At 35.2% G+C, this 27,552-nt stretch overlaps 1 protein-coding gene across 1 annotated transcript in view; it reads left to right on the forward strand.

Annotated features, from left to right (window-relative positions):
* Positions 1-2,688: 2,688 nt before the first annotated feature.
* STX8 (syntaxin 8) overlaps positions 2,689-27,552 on the forward strand; it is a 333,250-nt gene continuing 308,386 nt past the window's right edge. Inside the window, exons 1-4 of the mRNA XM_074225606.1 lie at positions 2,689-2,784; positions 10,436-10,535; positions 16,102-16,196; positions 23,963-24,073. Coding sequence (XP_074081707.1) covers positions 2,696-2,784; positions 10,436-10,535; positions 16,102-16,196; positions 23,963-24,073 — 395 coding nt within the window. The 5' untranslated portion in view covers positions 2,689-2,695. The remainder of the gene's footprint in view (positions 2,785-10,435; positions 10,536-16,101; positions 16,197-23,962; positions 24,074-27,552) is intronic.

Consider the following 27,552-nt stretch of genomic DNA (forward strand, 5'->3'; position numbering starts at 1 on the left):
ATATGTATCTCTCTGCTTCAAGTGAGTTTCTTGTAGCCGCATATTGTAGGATTCTGGTTTTCAATTCAGTCTGGTCTTCACTTACGTTTTAAGGGAGAGTTCATCCCATTTATATTCAAAGTTATAATTACTAACTCTTTATTGCCCTCCATGCTATCTTCCTTCTGTTTGTATTTCCCCCCTTTTTTTTGCAAAGATAGTTTTCAATATTTATCTTTTTGTAAGATATGTGATTCTATACTCTCTTCCCCTGACAGCAAGTTATATGATTTATGTTAAATATGTACAATCATGTTTAACACATTTCCATATTAGTCATGTGAAAGAAGAATCAGGACTAAAGTGGAAAAAATCAGGAAAAAAGGTTGTTTTTTGGGGGGGGTTGCAAGGCAATGGGGTTAAATTATAAAACAAGTGTTAAAAAGTGAAATTAGTATGCTTTGCTTTGCATTCAGACTCCACAGTTTTTTCCTGTGAAAATGATGGCATTCTGTAAAGCAACCCTTTTCGAATTCTTGATCTCTGAATTTCAGAGAGGAGTTAAGTCCATCATAGTTAATCACTGCAGAATGTTGCTGTTATTGTATGTAATGTTTTGGTGCTGCTCACTTTGCTCAGGATCAGTTCATACAAGAGTTTCCAGGCTTTTCTGAAGTCTGTTGGCTTATGATTTCTTACAAAACAATAGTTTTTATATCATCACATTCACATACCACAGTTTGTTTAGCCATTCCTGATTGATAGGCATCCCCTCAATTTCTAGTTCTTTGCCACTACAAAAAGAGCTGCTAAAATAGTTTTGTTCATGTAAGTCTTTTTCCTTTTTTTATAATCTCTTCAGCATACAGATCTAGTAGTAGTATTGCTGGATCAAAGGGTATGCACAGTTTGATTGTCCTTTGGGCATAGTTCCAAATTACTTTCCAGAAAGGTTGGATCAGTTCACAACTCCAACAGCGAATTTAATGTCCCAGATTTCCACATCCCCTCCAACATTGCTCATTTTCCTTTTTTGTCAGTTTAGTCATTCTGATAGATGTGAGGTGGTACCTTAGAGTTTTAGTTTGAATTTCTTTAATCAATAATTTTAGAGCATTTTTTCATATGACTATTGATAGCTTTAATTTCTTCACTCTGAAAACTGCCATATATCCTTTGACCATTTATCAATTGGGGAATGATTTATATTCTGATAAATCTGACTCATACTACTGATTTTTATTAAAAATATAAAAAAATCACATTTTATCAATTGATCAGTACGTTACATTTTCATTGTATATTTGGGAATTTTTTGGTTGCTCTAAAACTGTAATCTTTGCTTAATTCTATTTGTCTAAAATATGAACTGAAATGATTTTTCATATATTGATTTATATTGTGGGAGTGGTAATAGTCTCTTTTGGAAACCTTCTGTTAGTTCTGGGGGCACTGAGAGGTTAAAGGTCATAACCTTAAGATCTCTACTAGTCTATGGGCCGTAGCTAGTGCCTATCCAGAGCTCTTCCGTTGTCCGAGGTCCATTCATTCCTCTTCCCTCCGTTTTTTTGCTCTTTAAATTTTATTTTGCAGTTCACGTGTAGAACGTGGCACAATTCACAGTTATAGATTTTGAGTCGGAAAGGACTTTTCAGGTTTTCTCTTCAAATCTTGTCCTTTTCCAAGGCACTTCGAGGTTAAGTGACATGCCCAGGGTCATGGAACACACCCAATAAAGGAATAAATAATATCTACTATTTATTATCTATGAGCTGCTGTGCTTGACAGTTATTTTCTCATTTCATTCTCACAATACTCCTGGGAGGTCGATTCTATTATTTCCCGCCATTTTACGGATGAGGTATCTGAAGTTCAGCGGCCTGTCTGGGCTCATACAGCCAAGATCAGAGGGGACGAGCTGAGGATCTGGGGGAAGAGGCCGCTTTGCACCCACCAGCCTGGGCCTTGCCAGCACCCCTTGATTCTCCCTCACATTTTCTCTCAAAGAGGGCCACAGACTCCCCACTGGGGGTGGCCCAGCACCGAAGTTGGAGAGCGCCCGCGCAAGAGGGTGCTAGGGCAGCTAGGTAGCGCAGCGGTCTGGAGTTCGAATCCCACCTCAGACCTTTGATACTCAGTAGCTGTGTGACCTTAGGCAAGCCACTTAACCCTGATGGTCTCTCATCCAGGGCCGTCTCCAGCCGTCCTGCAGGCTCTGGAGGACAACACAAGGCTGGCGAGACAGCACAACCCCACCTCACTCAAATGCAATTCCCTTGCTTGTCCTGGCATCGCCTCCCTGACGACGTAGTCTTCTTGGAGAAAGGAGGACAAAAAAACATCATCCTCTGAGGGTGAATTTGAACTCAGGTCTTTCTGATGCCAGGTCCAGTACCACAGTACCACAGTGACCCCTAAAGACCCAGCTTTTTTTTTTATTTCCCTTTCGGCGTAGTAAAAAGGCCGATGGATCTCACATTTCGAATCCTGGGCCCACCACTTTGAAACAGAAGTTGGACAAAGCACTTCCCCGTTCAGTTTTCTCATCTCTAGAATGAGGCAGCTGGACCAGATGATTTCTTGGGCGGCTCCAGTCCCCAGGCCCGGCCCGGCCCGGCCCCGCCCCCGCCCGGTCCGGCCCCGCCCCCGGCCCCGCCTCCCGTGCCCCGGCTCAGCCGGAAGTGCTGGCTTCCAAGGGAACGCTGGGACGACGCGAATGAGCCTCTCGGGCTGCCGTAGTCCGCCGCAGCAACCCGGAAGCTGTGCAGGAAGCAGCCGAAGCCGCGTCATGGCGCCAGACCCCTGGTGAGGCCCGGGATGAGGGGCCCAGAACAGGCTCCTGGGGGGCAGGCTGGGGGGGACACCCCCGTCGTGACGGCCGGGCGGGCCCCGGGGGGAGCGGCCACCTCCGGAGAAAAGGGGCGCAGGAGCGGGCGGCCGGCGCGTTGTGAGGACAGAGCTAAGACTCCCGAACCAAAACTGCATTTGGGAAATTTGAATTGGATTTCGCAGTGTTTTCCTTTTGTTTTTCTACAGTTCAGCCGGTCGACGACGCAGAGGAGGAATAATAATAGTGATGATGATAGATGTCCACATATATGTTTATGCTATATGCAAATCTCTGCGTAGATGTACATGCATGCATATTTACACATGTGTGTGTATGTGAATGTATAGTGCTTTCTCTGTTCCAGTCACTGTGCTTTATAATTATTCCATTTGCTCCTCCCTACCACGGAGGAGGGATGATTGAGGGGGGGTTCCTGATATTATTATAACCATTTTTCAGTTGAGGAAACAGGCAGAGGTTCAATGACTTGCTTAGAGTAACACAGCTAGTAAGTCATTGAAACCGAATTTGAACTCGGGTTTTCCTAACCTCTAGGCCCTGGGCTCCATCCATTAAGACTCCCTAGCTCTGAATTCAAACGTAGATGGTCTTGGGGATTACCTTTTCATGGAAATGATCACCATTAAGAAGTGCTTCATAGCACTCCATCTCAACTCTCCTGCTTGGCTTTCAAAGGGTCCTTTGTCACCTGAACTCTTGAGTTATCTACCCTGATATTTGGTGGCCCATTGATAATGCTTTGATCCTTCATTTAATCGATAAATTAATCAAATAACACTTTTTTATGCCTGTTTGATATCAGACACTGTGTAGTGTATTTGTGATGAGATAAAATACCAAAATGAAAACAGTCCATGCCCTCAAGGAGCTTACATTTCAAAGGAAGACATAAAAAGTACACATTTATAGATGCAGGAAAAACATACAGGTCATATGATCATAGGTTTAGATCTAGAAGTTACCTCAGGTCTAAGTCCAAACATTTTATAGATGAGGAAACTGGTTCAGGAAAATTAGGTGACTTGTCCCAAGTCACCCAGATGGTAAATATTTGAAAGAGGACTTCTTACCACAAATCCATTTCTCTTTCCATTGCTCTCTCTGCAAATCCATTACACAGTAACCTTAGATGGGAATGTTATAGCAGTAGGACCAGGAAAGGTCTCATAACGGGAAGTAATTCTTGATCTGAGTGTTCAGGGAAAGCCAGGGAATCACATGTGACTGTATAGTCTTGGAAATATAGGGGGTGATGGATGCAGATGTAAAAGCAAGAAGAGCCCCCTTCTAGACCAATGATGACAACATGGTCACAAACAAGTAAATACAGGATACAAAGGCAAAGCATATATATAGTACTATATATATATATATATATATATATATATATATATATATATATTTATATATATATATATATGTATATACATAGATAAAGGTAAAAAACAAATTGCTTCAAATTTTGCCACTTCTTAAAGTAAAAAGAAACTAAAAGGTACACAAAGGCAAAGTTTGGAAGACATTTATATAAAGCCAGGTAGCATTCCCCTAGGCCTGGAAGAGCAAATTCTTCATGAATCCCAGACCCAGGTGACTGTGAATGAAGATGGTCAGTTATTCCATTTCTGTCTCAGGACTTTTTGTAAACCTACAGCAGAAAAATGAGAGCCCATCAGTGAATGGGATAGGAATGAAAGGTAAGGGGGCTAGGGCTGGTTTGAACATCTTATTCCAATACCTAACAAACTGCAAAGGAGATGGGATAGGTGGTAAATCATTTCTAAATATTAATTCAATAAACATAAAACATTCTTTAAACACCTATTATGTGCGAGACGACAGAAGACTTCAAAAGTGAGGTAAGAAAGGTAAGTGCAAAGAAAACAATTTTGCAAGGAGGTTTCTTTAAGGCACAATGTTAGTAAGGCAAAATGGAAAGATAAATGAGACTGGTTCCCTGATCTTAAGAAACATAATGTAAGGAGAAAGAAAATATGCATGGATAAATACAATTCAACAGATCATGTCCATATAGCCAAGACACATTTTAAAAACAACTATGTCCCTTTTGTTAAAGAGCTTACATGGAGAATTGAGGGAAGGAAGGAATAGGGAGTTAAATTACGATGTATATTCTGAGAAGTATACTGTAAGGCAGGGAATGATGAAGACAATGTGCTCTAGAAAACTAGGTTAAGTTCAGGGAATTAAGTTTGGATTGTATAGCTTTGTCTATGTTTTGAGAACCAGGCTTTCTTTGGAGAAATTAATCACCAAATGATTGGCCAACAGGTGGTGAAATTTTTTTTGTGTGGAAAAACCTGTGAAATGGACAGTTATGTAATGGTCCCCAGTCTTGTGTGACCCTAATTTAGATTATCCTCTGATAGAAAAAGTGTAGAAGGTGCTAGGAATCATATAGTTCCCAAACTACGTATTAATAATAGTTAATATTTAGATAGCATTTTAAGGTTTACAAAACTTTATTATTTCGTTTGAACCTCACACTCATCCTTTGGAGTTAGGTTCTATTAATATTTCCATTTTTCAGTTGAGAAAACAGGCTGAGAGATCCAATGATATGTCTAGCTTCACATCACTAGTAAATATTTGAGGCAGAATTTATACTTTATTTTTCTGATTCCAACTCTTCAATTGTTCTGGCTTTCCCACATACCTGGAATGTATTCCTTTCTTACCTCTGCTTCAAAGTCTAGCTTTTTTAAGGTACAGCTCAGATACCATCTTCTGCATGAAGCCTTTCCTGATCTCAATATTTTTTCCTCCTGAGCAATTTTGTATTCAGCTATTTTGTTTATATTTGTATTCACTTTTATTTATGCTGTATATATATTTTTATATATGTACTTGTCTTCCCTTTAGAATGTAAACTCCTTAGGAGTAGAGATTGTCTGTTTCACTGCCACAGCACAGTACCTGGCACCTAGTAGGCACATTTAATAAATGTTGATTTGATTAATCTAAGTCTGGTTCTCTATCCACTACATGCTTGGTTATTAACACAGAAATTTTCTTCATGTGTTATTTTCATCCAGTGATCAAGAGTTTACTTATTACAAGAGGAGAACTGCATAGTATCAGGAAGGTCTCCAATATTTGTAAAGCTTTTCTAGAGAATTTGTAGAAAGACATGATCAAGATTTGTGGTATGGTGAGATTGGGGAAAGAGTATCTGCATATATATATATATATATATATATATATATATATATATATATATATATAATAGATCTGTCTCTTATAAATGTTATGTAATTTCACAATCTGACTTCATTCTACCCTTAGCTTTCTCATATACACATAGCCTCCATGCACTGTTGTCCAATCAAAACTGGCCTTGATGTTCTCACACTTGACACTTCATTTTCCATCTCTCTAATTTTTCTTTTTTTAGGTTTTTGCAAGGCAAACGGGGTTAAGTGGCTTGTCCAAGGCCACACAGCTAGGTAATAATAATATTAAGTGTCTGAGACTGGATTTGAACCCAGGTACTCCTGACTCCAGGGCCAGTGCTTTATCCACTACACCACCTAGCCGTCCCATCTCTCTGATTTTTAATGCCAGTTGTTCCCTATCCCTGAAATGTGTTCCCACCTTGCCTCTGCTTCCTAGAATCCCTTGTTTGACGAGTCATCTCAAGCTCATTCTGCAAGAGGGCTTCCCTTTTTGTCTTTCCTCAGGCAGTTTTCCATGCTGCCTTTCCTGCCAATCTGTTTTGTATATGTTGTTCATTCAGTTGTATTTGACTCTTTGTAACTGCATAGACTACAGCAGGCTCATACTGTCAAGTGGTTGGCTAGTTCCTTCTCCAGTAGATTGAGGCAAATAGAGGTTAAGTGACTTCCCCACAGCCACAGAGCAAATAAGTGTCTGAGGCTGAATTTGAACTCAAGTTTTCCTGATTCCACTATTCACTGAGCCACCTCACTGCCTCCATTTTTGTATGTACCTATGCTATATATGTCTTTTATTTTTCCCACTGCCCTCTTTAGAATGTAAGCTCCCTGAGGGCAGAAACGTTTTCTTTTGTCTTTCTATCTTAGTGACTTAAAAAACATTCAAATTATGTGCAACTTATAATGACATGCATTTGTGTGAGTCTCCCAACTTTTTTGTATACTATGCCTTGAAAAATAATTAAGAATTTCTTTTGTATCCCTATCACTTACTCTGTGTAGTACATTATAGGCATTTAAGTGCTCCTTGATTGATTTACTTGAAGTATTTCCTGTGTGGAGATTAAATAAGGTTTTATTGAGTTGGTGGCACTTGAGAAAGTCCTTGGGAAAAACTGTCCATAGGCAGAGATGAGGGGTAGGGCCATTCAGGTATAGGGGAAAGTATGAATGTTGCATAAATGTGTCCTTACATTTGGCATGTCCTTTAAAGACCTTTTCAATTCCACTTTAAGATGCTTTTACTGACAACTGCTACCCTCTCTGATTTTATATATTTTAAGTCTGTACTATATAATTTATAATTTAAAACCTAATCTCATACATTTGAGCTTAAAAAGGCTTTGGAGGTCAAGTAATACAATCCCTTCATTTTATGGACCAATATAATCAGGCACATAGGAATGAACTGATTTGCCCTTGGTCATGTGTACTCATGACTGATTTGGGACTAAAAATCTTGTTTTGACTCAATTCAGTTTTCTTAAATATGTTGTTTGCTTTTCTTAAATATGTATTAGACCAGTTTCTAACTAGATATATGCACATTGAAGAGGGGTATGTTTTTTATTGCTTATGTACCTCCAATATCATGCATAGTGCTGAGTACTTAATAAATTGTTTTTGATATATTATTGATCTGTTTATATTTGGACAAGGAAACTGGTGTAGATTAGGTGTCAAATGTGATGCAGAGGCTTTATTGTAGCCCACAATATTCTTGAGTGCAGCTGGGACCAGATTAAAATAGCGAAATAAAAAGCAAAATAAATAAAAATATAATAAAATATAGAAAACACTGCATTTCAAAATTAAATATATGGCCTATAGAGATCTTTTTTATTCACATTCATAGCCCAGGTTTCTATTTGAGTTTGACACCACTGGTCTAGATAATCACTAGACCCCTTCAATGTTTCAAGGTCTATAATTCTATGACTCAGATCTCTACCTAGTCCTAGGACTCCAAAAATGAATTTACTTCATTCCTTCAACTTACACTTATCCAGACAATCAGTGGGTCCTTTCGATTTATCCACATTTTCATTTTACTCTAGCTGTTCCTTTCTGTCCTCAATCCCATCATCCTCCAGGTCATTATTCTATCTTTTCTCAATTATTGTGGTAGATGTCCCAACTGGTTTCTTTCTTGTCCATCCTATGTACTATTGCCAGATGGTGTTTTTTAAAAGTTCAGACTTGTTATTTCATCCATGTAAACTCTTATTATGGAAGATACCTCCAGTGATGAAAATTACAACTTGTCAGTAACTTAGCAATCTTAGTTACCTGAGACACCAAAGTTAAGTGACTTGTTCAGGATCACACAACTTGTATATGTCCAAGGTAGAACTTGGATCCAGGACTCCCTGAATCCAAGGCCAGGCACTATTCACTATACCAGGCTGCCTCTAATAGCCAGATTAATTTTTTTTAATATCAGAACCTGACAGCTCTATGCTAAAAGCCTTCAATCTTGTTAACATACAATAACCTTACAAAGTTATAACAAGATATTCAAGACTTAGCTAGAGCCAACCTATTTTTCTGGCTACATTTCCACTCAATAGTTTCTGTTGCAGCTAAATTGGAACATTTATCCTATTCTGAAAGTTTCTTTTCCTACCTGCTCCCCTATTCTGTCCTCATTTCTTTACCTACTCTATACCTTTGTTCATGTAATTCTTTCTACAGGTATGTCCTCTTCTTCATTTATGCTTATTAAAATCATAACAATTTTTCAGGGAAGGTAATCAAATTCTACCATCTTAATACCTTTCCTGACCAAGATGAAGTGATCTTTCCCTCCTCTGAATTTATATGGCACTTTCTACCTCTTATGGTATTGATTATAATGGACTATAATAAATTGTGCCTTCTTCTACAGTAAGTTTTTTGAAAGCAAGGACTAGTTCATAAAGGTCCCTAAGATCATAACTGGGAAGAACTTTCTTTGTCTCTTAGTCTTCATTCTCTCACTATATGTTCTTTTCCTTCATGCCTTCAAACTTGCCCGTTTCCCATGCTTAACTTTTCGACTCTAACATTCCCTCAAACTATTGTCCTTTATCTCTCTTTCTTGGTCTGATTTTTTTTTTTTTTTTTAGTTTTTGCAAGGCCATGGGGTTAAGTGGCTTACCCAAGGCCACACAGCTAAGTAATTATGAAGTGTCTGAGGCCAGATTTGAACTCAAGTGCTCCTGACTCGAGGGCTGGTGCTCTATCCACTGTACCACCTAGCCAACCCCTGTCCGATTTTTTTTTTGAAAGAGATCATTTACTACCTCCGCTTGTTCTCCTTTATTCCTTATTCTTTTGCAGTTGCTCTTCTGAAATTATCCTCCCTAAAGTTACCAATGATCTCTTAACTGGCAAATCTAATAGTCTTTTCTCAGTATGTATCTTTCTTAATCCTGAATTTACATTATTGACTATCCTTTCCTCCTGGATACTTTCTTTTCTAAATTTTTGTATCACTATTCTTTCCTAGTTCTCTTTTATTTGTCTAATCTTTCCAGAGTCATATTCATTAGTTTTTCATTCATCCCGGACACTCTAATTGCAAATATTTCTTGAAGTTCTGTACTAGGCTCCTTTTTTCTTCTTTTTCTACACTCTCCCTTTGTGACAACATCTCCCAAGAGTTTGATTATTATTTCTATTTACATGACTTATATGTATCCAGTGCAGTCTCTCACCAGAGCTTCAGATCTATATCTTTGATTACTCACTGGCCTTGGGTTTCCCCCAAACATCTTAAATCTAACAGTTTCAGACATAGCTTAGTATCTTTCCTTTCAAACTTATCCCTCTTCCACATTTCCCTATTTCTGATGAAGACACTATCACTTAGTATACCATGCTCACATCTCATAGTTATCCTCAACTTTTCATTCTCACCACTCATATCCAGTCAATTGTTAAATCTTGCCATTTCTAATTTTACAACATTTCTTACAGCTTACCCTTTCCTTCTACTCACATCACTATCTTCATCTGGTTCTCTCCTTGCATAGATTATTTCAATAGCCCCTTGCCTTAAGTCTTTGAGACTTTTTTTTAGCTTATTTTTTATAGCTTAAAAAATTTCAATGTCAAATTCTTTGTCCCTCCAGTCCAGGCATTAAATAGTTTGTTGAATGAGCAAAATGATTTCTGCCACATGTTTCCTGTCAGGTCAAATGAGATAATTTTTGTAAATTGCTTAGGACTCTTTAAGGTATAAATACTCCCCCCCCCCAATATAAGTTCCTTTCTCCCCTAAACTACTTTGGAGCTTTGATTAGAAGATTCCTTAAATGCTTTTACATTTATTACTTGTTTATCTTTCACTAATGTTTAAAAAAGAAATTAAAACTGGAAAAAAATTTTTAAGAGTCTGAAATCATTTTTCTTACTTTTGATAAAGGTTATCTACTTATGATTCCACTTGTCAAATTGCACAAGAAATTGCTGAGAAAATCCAACAACGCAACCAGTGTGAAAGAAATGGTGAAAGTACAACCAAGGTAATAGCAGTAATAAATTATCTAATCTCCTTTATTTTAGCTTGGAAGTCTGAAATAATCTTTTTGTATTTAAAGCTATGTATTCAAAGACTGTATATTCAGTGCTTCAGTGGAATTCATTAAAATAGGTATTCCCTCCAATGTGGGTACACATCACAACTTATCTTTTCTATGTCATTTCTATATTTTCCTATCCTTTGCAATCCCTGTCTTCTCCAGTTCCTGCAAAGAGGACCAGGGTCACAAATCCATTAAGTATAGTAGCCGACTCATATTTCTCTTTTCCTCAACTCCTGCTCACATCCTAGGAGATGCTCCCTCAAACACTTTATTTTCCTAGTACCTCAATTTGCCCATTTGCCATAACCCACTCCTCTGCCCCATTAAAGCTATGAGATAATACCTTTGATTTTGCTGTCACTCAGATCACTTCCATGTTCATAAACTCTGAAATAGTCTATTGTCATTTAACATTAATCTCTGACATTTCATCCCAAACCCTGATCTTCATCCTTATCATGATCTTGATTCCATCTACCTCTCAATTCTTTTCTAGTCTGTCACTAGCTATACTGTTTTCCTTTCCCCATTTTGAATCCTTGGTAAACCAGTTCTTCTTTCAAAAAGAACCTAACCCTGTCCCCTGATCCTGTCATCAATATTTGCCTCTTCCAAGCCTCATCCTTGGCTAACTCTCATTTATTCCTGTTCACATGCTGCTGAACAATATTGGAGAAAGTCACAAAACATGCTTCTTGGGTCTATTAAAATTTTATGTTACATAATCTCAGTGGGGCCTTAAGTGCTGCAAGGCAATCCTTTTACTCCTCCCTACTTGATTAAGTATCCCACTCATCACAGTGATTCTTAGACTCCCTTCAGCCTTCACAAATCTTATAGCTTTCCCATACCCTCTCAATTGAGAAATTCACTTCATATTTCACCTTCTCCTCATTTTACAAAACTCATATGCCTTCTATTGCTATCGTCCCCTTCACTGTAGTGTCACTTGAAGAAGTGTCTCTTCTTTTTGCCAAAACAAACCCTTCTACTTGCACAAGTGATCCATTCCATCCCTTTTTTTTTTGAGTTTTTTCAAGGCAATGGGGTTAAGTGGCTTGCCCAAGGCCACACAGCTAGGTATTTATTAAGTGTATGAGGGCCGGATTTGAACTCAGGTACTCCTGACTCCAGGGCCGGTGCTCTATCCACTGCACCATCTAGCTGCCCCCTCATCCCTTCTTTTCCAACAGATTGCCCCCATCTATCATCTCTAACTAATCTCCAATCTCCCTTGTTTTCCTACTGTAGGCTGTTTTCCCTGTTGCCTACAAACTGTCTATTGATCTGCTCATCTTCATTAGCTATTATCCTTTATCTTTCATCTCTTTTTGTTGTAAAGCATCACGAGGAGGAAATTTAGAAATATAAAATTCCCCCTAAGTACTGCTTTGGCTGCATCCCACAAATTTTGGTATGTTGTCTCACTATTGTCATTTTTTAATAAAATTAATGTTTCTATGATTTTTTCTTTTTTTTTACTCATTTTTAAGGAATAATTTAGTTTTCAGTTAATTTTTAATGTATGCTTTCATGGCTCTTTATTGAATTTAATTTTATTGAATTATGGTCTGAAAAGGTTATCTGTTTTTCTGCATTTGAATGTGCAGTATTTGTGTCCTAATGTTTTGTTTTTGTGAAGGTGCTATGTGCAACTGAGAAAAAAGGTATGCTTCTTTCCATTCCCATTCAATTTTCCCCAGAAGTTTTTAATATCTGACTTTCTAAGATTCAGCTCATCTTAACTTCTTTCTTATTTATTTTATGGTTAGATTTAATCTGCTCTGAGAGGAGAAAGTTGAAGTCCCCCACCCTGTATAGTTTTTCTGTCTTGTTTCCTGTGATTGTCTTAACTTTTCCTTTAAGAATTTGAAAACTCTGCCATTTAGTGTATATATGTATAGTATTGATATTATTTTGTTCTCTGTGAGCAAAATGTAGTTTCCTTTATTATTTCTTTTAATTAGGTCTGCTTTTTCAAAATTTGCCTGAGATCATGATTTCTATTTCTGACTTTTTTACTTCAAGTGAAGTGAATAAATTCTTCTCCAATCCCTTATTTTAATACTTTGTGAGTGTTTCTCTGTTTCATGTGTTTCTTGTAAACAATGTATTGCTGGGTTTTGCTTTCTAATCCATTTTATCTATTTCTGTTCTAAGGATAATTTTATCCCATTCACATTACAGTTACGATTACTAACTGTACATTTCCCCCATCCTATTTTTTTCTGTTTAGCTTTCTGTATTCTATTTATTTATTTTTTTAAAGAAAAGATTTTATTTATTTTGAGTTTTACAGATTTTCCCCTATTCTTGCTTCCCTCCCCCACCCCTCCACAGAAGGCAGTGTTAGTCTTTACATGGTTTCCATGGTATACATTGATCTAAATTGAATGTGATGAGAGAGAAATCATATCCTTAAGGAAGAAAAATATAGTATAAGAGACAGCAAGATCAGACAATAAGATAATGGTGTTTTTCCCCTAAATTGAAGGTAATGGTCTTTGGTCTTTGTTCAAACTCCACAATTCTTTCTCTGGATATAAATGGTATTCTCCATCGCAGATAGCCCAAAATTGTCCCTGATTGTTGCACTAATGGAATGAGCAAGTACATCAAGGTTGATCATCACCCCCCATGTTGTTGTTAGGTGTGCAGTGGTTTTTCTGGTTCTGCTCATCTCACTCAGCATCTATTCTATTCATTTTTATTTATATCTCTATTTTATTCTGGCACTCCTATAGAGTTTCTTTTGCTTCTGATCACTGCCTTCCTTTACTTGCCCTCCCTTTTGACATTTCTCCTTTTCTTCTCTTTCCTCTCCTATTTCCTTGTTGGGTAAGATAGAATTTTATATGTAAGTGAGTATGTTCTGCCCCTTTGAATCAATTCAGATGAGAGTGATGCTCAAACATTGACAACCCCTCTCTCCTTATTTCCCCTTCCGTGTAAAAATTCTCTCTAGCATTCCCTGTTTATTCCTTTTTTACTTCCTTCTTTTCCCTTCTCCCTTTCTGCCATATCTTCTCCATTTTTTGAACTTATCCTAACATAATTGACTCACATATGAATATTTTATTTAGTATAATTCTAACTGCTCTAATAATAAGAAAGTTCTTAGAAATTCAATGTGTCATCTTCTCATATAGGAATATAAATAGTTTAACCTTAGTAAGTTCCTTGTATTTCTCTTTCTTGTTTACTTTTTAGTAATTTTCTGAAATTTTACATGTGAATCTTAGATTTTCTGTTCAGTTCTCTTTTCACCAGTAATGCCTGAAATTAAATATCCATTTTTTCCACTGAAGGATTATACTCAGTTTTTCTGGGTAAGTTATTCTTGGTTAAAATTTTAGCTCCTTTGCCTTCTAGATGATCATATTTCAAGCCTTCTATTCCTTTAATGTGGAAACTGCTAAATCTTGTGTGATCCTTACTGTGGTTCCATGAATTTAGAGTGCTTTCTTCTCTGGAATTTGACTGTAATATTCCTGGGAGTTTTGATCAGTTTGATCTATTTTACCCTCTAATTCTAACATGTTGGGTCAGTTTTCCTTGAAAAGTTTTTGAAATATGATGTCTAGATTCTTTTTTTTTTTTGATGATGGCTTTGATGAAGTCTAATTACTCTTTTTTTAAAAAAAATTTTATTAAAGATTTTATTTGAGTTTTACAATTTTTCCTCAATCTTACTCCCCCCCCCATGAAGTCTAATAATTCTTAAATTAACTCTCTTCAATCTATTTTTTCAGGTCAGACATTTTTTACTGATGAGATATTTCTCTTTTTCAGGGCAAAATTTGATTCTTGTCCTCTTTGGACTGAGTTCTAGAAGTTCAATCTTGGTTTGGTTTCCCCATCCTCAGTTTCCATAGACCTATTTGACTTTCTATATTTACTTAGGCTAGAAAAATGACTCACTATGACCTTTTCTAGGCTTTCCTGTTCAGGACTTGATCTGGTATGATTTCTATATCTTTTTTGGAGGAGTTTTTTAGGAGAACTTGCTGCAGTATTCTGATATTTTGACTTTACTGCTCTTTGAATATTTCCAACTGGATTTCCCAGACATATTGAAAACTAATTTCATTATCTTTACCCACCTCCTCCATGCCCCAGACTTTCCTTCACTTTTTCCAAATTTCCTTATTTCTCCTGAAGTCACTATCACTTCCAGATTAGCAGATTTTCAGTTTCATTGATATCCTCAATTTCTCATTCTCCCTCATTTCACATATCTAATCAGTTGCCAAAACTTGATATTTCCACTTTTACAACATCTCTCATGTTCCACCCTTTCCCTCTATCCACATAGCTACCATCTTAGGCCCTCATAACCTCTTGCTTAGATTATATGGTGATCTCTGCCTTAATTTTCTTGCCATTTTAGTCTGTTTTATCTTCTACTGCCAAAGTAAGTTTTCTTAAGTCTAAACTCACCCTCCTTTGTAAATTCCAGTGACTCTCTATTATCGTTAGGCTAAAATACAAACTCCTCCTTAATTTTACAACATGGGAGCAAAGAAAGTTTCTGAATCAAACATTGAATCTGTTAAGGAAGGAAGGAATTCTCCTTCCTGGATTTAAGTAGATAACCACCAGAATCTTGATAATTAATAAACGAATGAATGAATGAATGAGCAAACAAATATTTGTAAGTATATCTGCATATGATATATTTGTAGAGAGAGAGAGATTAAATGAATCTAAAAGGAGTAGAGTCCATTGAGTCATGATGATAGAAGGAGAGCCTGAAAATGGTAATGAGGAATCAGGTTGTATGAGTCAAAGTACAGTCAGTGCTGGAAAGAGTAACTAGAGTAGCACTGTTACCAGGAGGCAACCTAGTCTCAGTGAATACAAAAAGATGATTGGTGCAATAGAGAAAAAGGTTTAATATGAAAACAGATTCGTTATCTAAGCAGCAGACAATCTAGAATGCACAGTAGACAGTGGACACTGTAGCCTGTACTTTCCTGTGAAATACAGAACATTGAATTTGTTTTGAAACATGAAGTTTAGGGTGTGATGAGATTGAGAGAAACACCTTTCTTTCATCTTCAACTTTTACATATTGATTCTCCCTCAGTGCTAACCACAGTTTCTCAGTTTACTCTTCTTTCATATGCTGCCTAGCATCTAACCTCACAACCACACACAAAGATGGTCATGCCCTCAATCTTGTCATCACCCACAATGGACTTCTTTGTTCAAGATTTTGAAATTCCCTGTCTAATCATAATCTTTTTCAGCCTTTCTATCTATGTTGGCATCTTGTGTTAGGTTAACATTTTTATTAATAAACAAATCAAAATGCATATTTTTCTGATGATGTGTTAAAAGATGTATTTGTTTGTAAAAGGCAGCACGTTACTACCATTCCTGAGTCAGAAACTAGTTTTTCTTTCCTTGGTAGAATCATATATGTAACAGAATTAAAATGATTTTGTATCAACTATTGTACATTTTAAGACTGGAATAATTAAATGTGCTCTTTACTTTTCAGCTTACTGTCACAATCCGAGCTTTGTTGCAGAATCTGAAGGAAAAGATCAGCCTTTTGAGGGACTTATTGCTAAGAGCTGTGTCAGCACACCAAATGTATCCATGCAAATATTTCATTGCCCTTTGCAGCATTTTATGTGGGATGTTGGGGGGAGAAAAAAAACTTTTGGGAGAGTAGTCAGACCATCTAGATGTAGAAGTGTGAGGAAGACTTTCAAAATGTTACTTGTAATTTTAATTTTCTATTTTAAATCTTTGCTAAATATTTTGCAGTGAATATGCTGGCATAGCAATATTTGCTTAAAAATTATTCTTTTTGTGTATAATGTTTCTATATAGGCAGCTATTGTTTGCATGTTACATTTATATAAACTTCTATATCTGCCTGGAATTCCAGTTTTTAAAAAATATCAACTATGCCTTGATGAATGACTTGAATTAATTACAATTCCAAACTGTGACTCCTGTTCTAGAACTGTTGGCACTATTTCATGGTATATAATCTGTTCCTTAAGCACTAACAAAAGAGCTCTCTTTTCCCCCTTTTTTTGTAAATTGCCTGTGATTAGATTATCTTCTCTATTTTTTTTCTTGGAATAGATACAGAGGTGGACAAAAATTTCAATTAAACTAAAAATCTATTATGTCATTATTTTTTAGCACATTAATATCAAGCTTTGGTAAAAAATGTAAGGAATTCATAATCTGAAGTATTTTTTGGAAAAACTTTTGACAGTCTAAAGTATTCAATGAAACTTAAATTTACAGTGATTTTAAACTTTTTAAAATCAGTTTTCTATTATTTTTGAATTTGAGTATTGGTCTTCCATACTAAACACATTAAATTTTGGTATTGTTTCAGAAAATGGTTCACTACCTAATAGTTCACTTCCTACTGAAAGTAGGAAAAAAGTAGATAAACTGTTTGGAAGATACAAGCAAAATTTTACGAATAAAAGCTATCTGAAATTGAACTTGCTTTTTAATTTTTTCTTTTAAAAGCATTTTTATTAAAAACTTTTATTTTTTTGTAATGTCTTTATATCCAAATATAATTTGTTTTACCCAATAAGTCATCTCTTATATTACAAAAAGGTAAAAAAAGAAAAAGTAGCAAAATCATATATCACATTTGCTTATTTTAATATGTGTAATATTACCTATATATAGTCTTCTTCCTATATAAAGAAGAAAAAGTGGTTCTAGATTTTTTTAAAAAATTCTATAATTCTCAAGCAAGCACTAAAGCTGATTTTAGGATTGGTTGCATATTTTTATTTCATTTATTTATTTAATTTTCTTTATTAAGGAACCTTCCTGTTGGTAAAAATCCAATGAATTTCATTTAGAGAGAGGAATTCTTATTTTTTTAAAATTAGAGCATTATGTGATTGCTTCCCATCTCCATCTTCGGAATCACAGGATTTTAGAATTAGTTTGACTTTATTCAGTGACTAGAATAAAAATCTCTTAAATACACCCTACACCTATACAGCCTATGAATTAAGACCTCTGGTGAGGAGTAGCTCACTGCCTCCTCAGGTAGCTTATTCCACTTGACTATTTCTAATTATTAGAAATTTTGACAAAGTTAAGCCTTTTGGCTTAACACTTTTGTGTCACCTCTTTGCAACTTTGATTCATTGCCTCTAGATAGTACTGTTTGCTACTTTGGTTCCAACCAATTAGAAAAATACAATTCTTCTTTAATATCTGAAGGTAATTGTCAAAAACTCTTCTCTTTTTAGCTAAACATCCCCAGTTCCTTTATCTGATTTTCATATGCCAGACTCTCAAGACCCTTTACCATCTTGGTTGCTCTTATTTGGGCATTCTTTGTTTTTTAATTTTTAAAAAACTTTTCATTTAAATAAATGTATTTTTCCAATTACATGCAAAGATAGTTTTCAATATTTATTTTTGGGTAAGATTTTGAATTCCATATTTTTCTCCACAGATTTAGAAAAACAAGGAAAAAGGATAAGCATGTATCTTTTATTTTATTCCTTTTTTTTTTTTAGTGCATGACCTTATATATTGAAATTTTATGGCTACTGTTCATTAAACCTTTTGCTAAATTTCATCTTAGTAGATTTAGCCTAATGTTCTGGCCTGTCAAAATCTTTTTTTCTTCCTCATGCTGTTTTAGCTATTAACTTCATTTTAACTAAACATATGATGTGTAAACTGTCTATGCTTTGTCCAAGTCATTGCAAGAAACTCCCTCTACTAACTGTAGATTAGTGCCTTCTTCTTAATTTATATTTTGTTATATTTACATTTATAGAATGTGATATTTTGTGACTTCACTCTGGATCACAGTACAGAACGTCTTAAGGAGAGTTTAATCCATATCTCATTTTATTCCAAGGGTTTGCTCTCTTTCCACTCTGTTATGTTTTCTCAAGTCATTAATAAAAAATGTTAAAAACATAAGTCCAAGAATAACTAAATGGTAAAGTGCTTAGAGTTGGGCATAAAATCATGAAGACCTGAGTTCGGAGCTTGTCTTAGACACTTATTAGATGTGCATTCCAGGACAAGCCACTTAATCTCCACCTGCCTCAGTTTCCTCATCTGTAAAATGTCATTAAGTACCTACATCCAAGGTTGTTATGAGGTTAAAATGAGATATTTGTTAAGTGCTTTAAATTAAAGTACTATATGGATGCTGGCAGCTATTATTGGTGTTGGATTCCAAGGTGACTATATAAGACCACCTTCTAATTTGACATAAAATGATAATAACTACCGTCAGCATCTGGTCATTCAGCCAGGTTTGAATACACTTATATGTATTATTTTCTAGCCTATGTCTTTTCTATAAATGAAGAAATTTTTTGAGATCAGTATTCTGATGATTTTAAATGGCTATGATTCATGGGCTAGCACAGTTTTAGAACGACTAGAATTGAAGGTCACCCAAAGCACGATGATGTTCATAGTGGGTTGGAGTAGTTTGTGATATATTGTGGAGTTGAAGTGTAATTTGAAAACTGTATGACAGTAGTATGAGGTGGGTTGTTTGTATGGTGAGAGTAAAGATATTCTATATACTTTACAATATTAATATTTGCAATATCAATTCAATTAACAATATTAATAATACCCAGCATATTTTGTGGATTGCTTGTGAAGATTTTGGGAAAATCATGGGTAAGAATCTCATAAGATGAAAAGGCATAGATGAACTGTGAGCTGCACCTTTGGAAAAGGTTCTCACATTCATGAAAATGTCACAAAATCACAGAAGATGAATTACAAGGAATCTTTGCCAGTCATACATGAAGGGGATTCCTCCTATTATGTTCCCTGACAAGTGGTTACCTTTCTTTGAATGCCTAGAGCTTAGTATAGGAGATGATGCACAACAGTTACTCAATAAATATTTGGTGACTGACTGATAATGACTCACCAAAGGAGATTGAAAAATAATATAAGACAAAGAAGAAAGCCAGTATAGAGATGTGTCATGAAAAAAAATTAGAAATTTAAATTAGTGAGAATTTCCTAGAACAAGTTCTTGCCAGAAGCAGTTATAGATGATGATGAAATTTAAGTTTGGTTAACTCTTGGTGGGTACTGAGATGTAGATACTGGTAATGGCAAAACCAAAATTAAAACCCTCTTTTTCTGACTTCAAATCTGGTACTCTTCCATTGTGCTACCGTACCTCCTTATTCATGTCAAAGACCTCCTTATTTAGTCTTGTAGGTCTTTTAGCCAAGATGCATTACTGATTTGTTAAAGGTACTATTCTACTCAAAAACTTATCCTTCCTATATTTTAACCTTTACCCCTCTTTCTCACATGTGCCTTTCCCATAGACAAGGCAAATCCCTCTCCATGTAAAAGTGATCTATCCTTTTTTTCCAGCAGATTGCCTCCTCTGTCATCCTAACACTCACTTATCTTCAATTATTCCCTCCCTTCTGCCAGCTTCCCTACTGCTTACAAACAAGTACATCTCTCCCTCATCCTGGAAAAAACCTTTAGTTGATCTTTCTAGTTATTCTCTTCCCTTTTTGGGTTAAACTTTTTGAGAAGGACATCTACATTAACTTGTTTCTATTTCATTTCTTTTGTCTTCCTAACTCTGAGGTTGGACTTCTGACCCAGTTAGTCAATAAGAACTACAAAGTTACCAATGATCTCTTAATTGTCAAATTTAATCACCTTTTCAAAATCCTCATCTTTCTTGAACTCTTGGCAGTTTTTGACACTGACCTTCACCTTTTTTTTCCTTTCTTCTCTTTAGCTGTTTTTGACACCAACAATCACTTTCTTTTCTTTCTTCTTTTTAGGTTTTCATGACATTTTACTCTCTTCCATGTATTCTGTCATGTAGTGACATAGATCTCCTTGCTATTCTTTGTACAGGATGTTCCATTTCCTTCCTCTGTGCATTTTCCCTGACTGGAGTTCTCTTCCTTCTCATCTCCTCTTGATTCCTCTGACTTCCTTCAAGCCCAAGCTAAAATTCCACTTTATGCAAGACTCCTTTCTTGATCCTTCTTAATTTGAGTGCCTGTCCTCTATCATCTCTAATTCATCTTTAATATCCTGTTTATTCATAATTGTTTGCATGTTGTCTCTTCCCTTTTGACTGTGAGCTCCTTGATAGCAGGATAGTCCTTTTGTCTTTGTTGTGTTCCCAGTACATAGCACAGTGAGTGGTACACAAGTAGGTACTTAATAGATGTTTCTTATTGACTTGGTCCAGAAAACTGTAATCTGAGTTATCTTTTTAGATTACTGTTTACTTCCAAATCTGCCTTGTTCTTCTGAATCACCTGTTGTTTTTTAAAGTTTTACTAATACCTTTTGTTTTTACCCCATTCATTTTTCCTCCTCATGAGTCCCTTACTTTTAATTGACAGTTGTGATGAAAGCATAATGTGTGCCCTCAGATCATTAGTTCCACCCCCCCCCCGAACTTTGTAGTTTTTAACATTGACTTTTTAGGGTCTTTTGGTATTATTTCTTTTGCAGTGAATCATCAGAAGAGGGTAGGAATTATCTGGTTCTGATGAGTTTTGGGAAATCCTCTTCCACACACTGTTACTTCTCTTTTATTTATGGCAGATTGACTGCCTCTGTGCCCCCTCACCAATCATCCTTACTTGTCTTTTCTTCCTTTTACCTTAATCGTATAACCTCTTTCATGATAACACCTGTAAATCCATCTCTCTATTGCCATACAAGATGAAAATACTTCCTTCAGAGATCTTCTGTCTCTGAATAAAGAACATCTTATTATTTCAACAAAGAATCATTTAACAATATCATCCCTTCTCATCCTGTGTATTTTTGGCATATTCTTTCATAGATCCTCAGGTATCTTTTAACTTTCCTTTTCTCTGTCATATTCTTCAGGAATTTCCTTTTTTCTAATTGACATTTTTTTTTCTTTTTTTTTTCCTCTTTGAAATCCCTCTTCCTTTCCTTCAAAGAACAGATCATTTTTCCTGGTAATCTTGAATATTGAGATTTTATTTCAGCCCTTTCATTTTCTTTCCTAGGACAGTTCAACTTACAATTTATGTATAAATTTGGTACTAAGCAGAAACTTAAACACAGTATACAGTTTACAGATTCTTGGAAATTATGTTTTTGTCTCAGGATATTCTTCAAGGACTGGCCAGTAGTTGCTGTAATGGAAATGCTTTCCCCTATCAAAATGTTTATTAGATAATAAAAGTCTATTATTGAAAAGTTTTAGAGTTTGTTAAAATTATCAGTGTTCTTCAATTATTTATTAAATTGAATATATAGAACTTTCAAAAAATATTAATAAAATGGAAACTCAGGATATTTGATTCTTTTACTTTTTAATTTCATAACTAGAAATCTTGTAATCAGAAATTTTCAAATTGTTTCCAGTATTGACTCAGAAATGCATGCCTTAGATTGTATTGAAGTCTTGCCTTTTTTAAAATTGGTGAGAGATCCCGGATAAGTTGCTTAACCTCTGAGGATCTTACATAATTTTCCCTCTAAAATAAAGGTGTTTTCCTTAGTTTTGCTGAACTATTTTTTTCTCTATCTCTTGTTACAAGGGACAGCTGAGTGTATGCTAATTTAGAAGCAAATATACTGCAAAAACTAAAGACATCGAGGGACAGCTAGGTGGTGCAGTGGATAAAGCACCAGCCCTGGAGTCAGGAGTACCTGGGTTCAAATCTGGTCTCAGACACTTAATAATTACCTAACTGTGTGGCCTTGGGCAAGTCACTTAACCCTATTTTCCTTGCAAAAACCTAAAAAAAACCCCTAAAAAACTAAAGACATATACTACAAAAAAATAAAGGGAGTTGAAAATTCTAAGGGTTTATGATCTATAGTCACATCTACAGTAGATATTAAGTCCAGACAGAGTGAGTTGAATAGCACTTTTCTGATAAGGTCAGAATTATTAAATATACTGTATTAGTGATGCTTCTATCATATGAAATTGGTTTTTGTGGCATTTTCTAAGGAAGTATATTTAATATTTTGGAGGGAGGAACAGGCAAGGTTACACTGCTATACTGAATACCATTTAAAGCTTCTCTTTACAGTTTGCTGGCTATTCAATTGAATTCAGTAAAGCATTTATTAAATACTTACTATATGTGGGTGACAAGAAAAAAATGAAATTATTCCTAATCTAAAAGAACTAATGAGAAGGCCCAACCTGTGTGATAAAGGAGAAAATGTGAAATGCATGAAGAGTTATTTTGAATTGGGGGAGTACTAATAAATGAGAGCAGCAGAAAAGTCTTATTTTTAGAAGTTGGCACTTGTCAGAACCCTTAAGGAGGAATTCCAAGAATAGGGGTGAAGCAGCTTGGGAAAAGACATGGAAAAGGGGGATGGAATGCTGTGCTTGGAGAATGTCACAGCGTTTGAATGACAGTGGATATCAGGGAGAATAATGGAAAGTCTTTCATTGGATTGATATATTGGAACCAAATTGTAATTAATTGTTAATTTCTAATTTAATTTTTGTTTTATTCGTTAGGCAATCAGGAAGCCATCAAAGCTTTTCAGTTAGGAACTATCATGACTAGGCGAGGTCTGTGCTTTTGTAGTTTTTCAGAAATCACTTCACTAAAAGTCTGGAGTAGATTCAGTTTAACTACTGGGCTTTATTTTTTCCATTCTCCCAAGTGGAGATAGTATTTGCTTCTAATGAACATACTGGATTATTCTAGGAATAAATGAAATAGTTTATAGTCTTCTTTCAGGAGAAAAGTAATACAAAAAATCTCATGTAGTAGTTTTTGTTAATATAACTTAGTGGTATTTCTAAACTAAGTAAGTTCGTATAGTGTTTAACTCTCTTGTATTATAGATTTGGTAAAGCATATTGTTCATGAATGAAAAAGTTAAGACCAAATCCGTAAGATTCAATAGTGAATCATTTTTTAACTGAGATCTATGATTTACATAAACAATCTCTTTTTATCAGCTTTTCCCTATTGTTATCTTCTTCAAGGTGGCCACAGTTTTCTTCTGTTTATTTAATTTGGAAATTTTTTTTAAATGTTTGGAAATGTCGCAATAGTATTACAAATGTTCTCTGCTACTGAAAAGCCTGTTGTATCAAAATATGATTTCTTTTAAAAATCAAAGAGCAGTTATTTGCTTACTCTGTATCTTACATGTTGTATTGATATGTATTGATATATAAATTCTTTACCTGACAGCTTAGACAAAATTGATGATGAAATTTTGAATATAATAATAAAAAATAATAAAAAGAAGGATATTTACAAACCATTTGATTATGAATTAGAACTTAGTTTATTTTAAAATGTAGAAAATTAAAATTTAAACAAGGTTATTATTCTTATTGAACCTTAACAAGATATCTTCAGAACACAGCTTGAAGGGGATCGAAGACAGAACTTATTGGATGACCTTGTTACCCGTGAAAGACTGCTTCAGGCCTCCTATAAGAATGATGGTACAGAACCAGATCTGATCAGGTATAATGCTTTCATTTATAAGACTGAATTGGTGGGTAATCTGGAGGCTACTTGTTTGTGATTTAATGACTAATTTCACTGATAGAAAAAATTGTCTTCATTTATAATCAGGTGAATTGTCTTTCAGTTTTGCTTAATTTCTTTTGTTTTATTTAACTGAAATAGTGGGTGAGGCATGTTAAGATATATTTGACTAAACTTTATTGCAGGTAGATTATATTAGGTAGAGTACAAAGTAAGGCAATAACTTTCTTTTGAGCCTTTGTAATATGTCTGTTCTAGATAGTTCAGTTTCTTTGGGGTTCCTGTAGTCAGTTACTTGGGTTTGTTATCTGTGCAGCCAAATTGAGTTTGTCATTGACAAATATGAATAATACCAGGGAAGTACCAATATTGTATTGTGGGACCCATGTCAGAGAAATTGAGTTAATCTTTGTATTCTTTTCAGTGTATAATTTTAATATTGACTTGGAAAGTAGTTTGAAAGTGTCATTAACTTCTGAAAGACCATAATATCTTTCTGAGTTCAGAATTAATGGATTTTTGAATTGCTATATATATATATATATAATATATGTATACATTGTTATTTCCTTGTATTTTTTTCCCTATGCTTCAACATCTCTTTAGATTTGATATCATTTCATTGTGATGACCACTTAATAGCATGGGTCATAGAAGCATCTTGCCCTTAATTTTTTTCTAGTTAATATTCTAGTTAATAATCGTTTAACAAATGTGAGATTGAAGTTTTTCTTTATAGTTGATTAATAAGGGTTTGAGAATACAATTCAGATGAAATATTGAATAATCCTTAGTTTATTAAGAGTGAATCCCTATTCATCAACTCACAGATATCTATCTCTTCCATTCAAAGGAGCAAATAGTTAGGCAATGCCTTTCTAATGGTATTGCTTTGTTAGGACAAATCTGAGTGAAGAGGATCCTATTGTAGGATCATAAATTTATACATGAAGGTGCAACCACCTCATTTTATAGAGGAAGAAGCTGAGATCTAGAGAGGTTCAGTGACTTACTTGCTCAGGGTTGGGAAAAAAAAGAGTGAACTCCAAGGAATCAAGTGGAGAAAAGTAGTAAAGCTATCCTGGCAGTAATTATGGCAAAGTTTTAAAGGCAAAGGAGAAACTATTGGTGGACCAGTCCACTTCAAATTGCAGCTAGAAGTTATAGATCTGACTTTCTTTCTCAATCAATTCTCTGTAGCATTGTTGTAGGAGTAGATTCAGGTTGGTTATTGCATAAGGATTGAGGAGTGAGATATTCCTAGTTAAGGTTACTGTTAAAATAGCTATGTCTAGAATGAATAGGAAGAGTTCAGTGCCTCATGGAAAGAATTATTGTTTTGAAGGAAGAAGTTGGGGTCAGGAGAGTCATGAAGTGGAGAACAGCTTCATTAAGGAAAACCAATGGAATAAAGTGGGAGAAGTATTGGACTTAGAATCAGATGACCTGGTTAGAGTCCTAGGATCTGTTGGCTTTGTTACTTGGGGCAAATTACTTTATTTCTCTGAATCTCATTTGAGAATTCTATTTAAGGGTTTCTTTCATAAGGTGATCACTAGATATTTTTATATTTTCATTTTGTACTCTTCCAATGAGTCTGAGCAGTTTTCATTCATGACTTCTTCAAATATAATATGTAGGTACCTTTTTGTTGTGATTTTCAGGTCGTTTGAAGATTCTTAGATATCTCTCATCTATTAAACAGATTGATTTTGATAGGAAATACTTTTTTCTTCTATTTTCTTTGGTTTTCAATTTTTTTTGTATCAGGGAATCATTGATTTCTACTTGGTTCAATTTAGTTTTCAGGGGTCTGTCATTTGGGTAAGATTTGCACCTTCTTTACTAAGCTATTTATTCTCTCCACTTAATTTCCTTTACCTTTCTTTCCTACAAAATTTTTCATTTTCTTTTCATTTTTTTCTCCTTGACTCTTATTTCATAATTTTATTTTATTTTATTTCATTTTTTGAGGTTTTTGCAAGGCAAACAGGGTTAAGTGGCTTGCCCAAGGCCACACAGCTAGGTAATTATTAAATGTCTGAGACTGGATTTGAACCCAGGTACTCCTGACTCCAAGGCCGGTGCTTTATCCACTACGCCACCTAGCTGCCCCTATTTCATAATTTTTAATATAATTTTTAACTCTTTAATTTTTTCAAGTATTCTAGTAGAGTTTGTGGCAAATCTTGTGTTTGTGTGTGTGTGTGTGTGTGTGTGTGTGTGAGAGAGAGAGAGAGAGAGAGAGAGAGAGAGAGAGAGAGAGAGAGAGAGACTTTTATTATTTTATTTCAATTTGGTTTTCATTTACATGCACAGGTAGTTTTCAGCATTCATCCATTTGTAAGTTTATAAGTTCCACATATTTCTATTATTCTCCCCCCCCTTTTAAAGGCTTGTAGATGTTTTGGAGATAGTGCTCTCTTGGGATTTTGTCTTAGGTGTCCCTATAATATTTCTTTATCATAGTTGTTTTGTTTATTTATTTTCTCAATTTTTATACTGAATTGGGATTTTTTTATTTTCAATTTTGTTTCAAATTCATATCTGTATTTAAGTATTTCACAAAAGTTGATTAAATACCAAATGTATTTGGGCATCTGTTCTTAAGGTATTTTTCCTTGGGGAAAAGTAAGAATGCCAATAGTTTTATAAAGAAAGCTATCAACATAGAGGGAGCTATCACTTTTATATAAACAGTTTCTCAGACAAATTAATGCTTTTAAAATCCAAATTTGAATTGGGATTTTCTGTCAGGATTAAGTTCTGTGTACTTCTGGAATAAATGATGAGACCTTGTTTTGTCCTGGTCTAAACTAGTTGACATTTTGCCACCGAAACTCATCTGATATTCAGCTCTGTTTTTTCAAAGACCTCAGGATAGGTGGGATCTGACTGATGTACTCTCAATCCTAGATCTGTTTTGGAGGGATATAGCTGCATACTCTGGGTATCTGAGGTTATTATTTAGTCCAGAGGCCTGTCTCCCATTTTCTGTAGGTTATAGGGTTTCCTAGCTTGTCTCTTTTCTGTTCTGGAATACTTTTCTGTTGTGCCCATCTCCTAGGGTGGGTTTACTGGCTGTACCTATTCCCTAACAACTATGAGTTTTTTTTGCCTTTCTCTTTGTTGAACTTAGGCTGCAAAACTGAACTTACTGAACTTTCCTGTCAGTACTTGATCTGGTGTTCTTTTTTATTTTTGACTCATTTGTGTGAGAAATTGGGTCCCTCTGTTTCTATTCTTTAGTAAATGTCCCAAAGTGATTTTCCTTTAGCCAGATCTGACTATCCTTACACAATAACCCAGTGACTCACTGTTGCCTCTAGGATCAAATATAAATTAAGTTTAGCTTATAAAGCTATTTATAATCTCAGCTCAACCTGTCTTTTAAGCCTTATCTTAATCCTCTAGCACGTTTTTTGATTCAGTTGGATTGGTATCTCTATTCTATA

Source organism: Macrotis lagotis, chromosome 2 (assembly GCF_037893015.1).
Source record: "Macrotis lagotis isolate mMagLag1 chromosome 2, bilby.v1.9.chrom.fasta, whole genome shotgun sequence".
Lineage (NCBI taxonomy): Eukaryota > Metazoa > Chordata > Mammalia > Peramelemorphia > Peramelidae > Macrotis > Macrotis lagotis.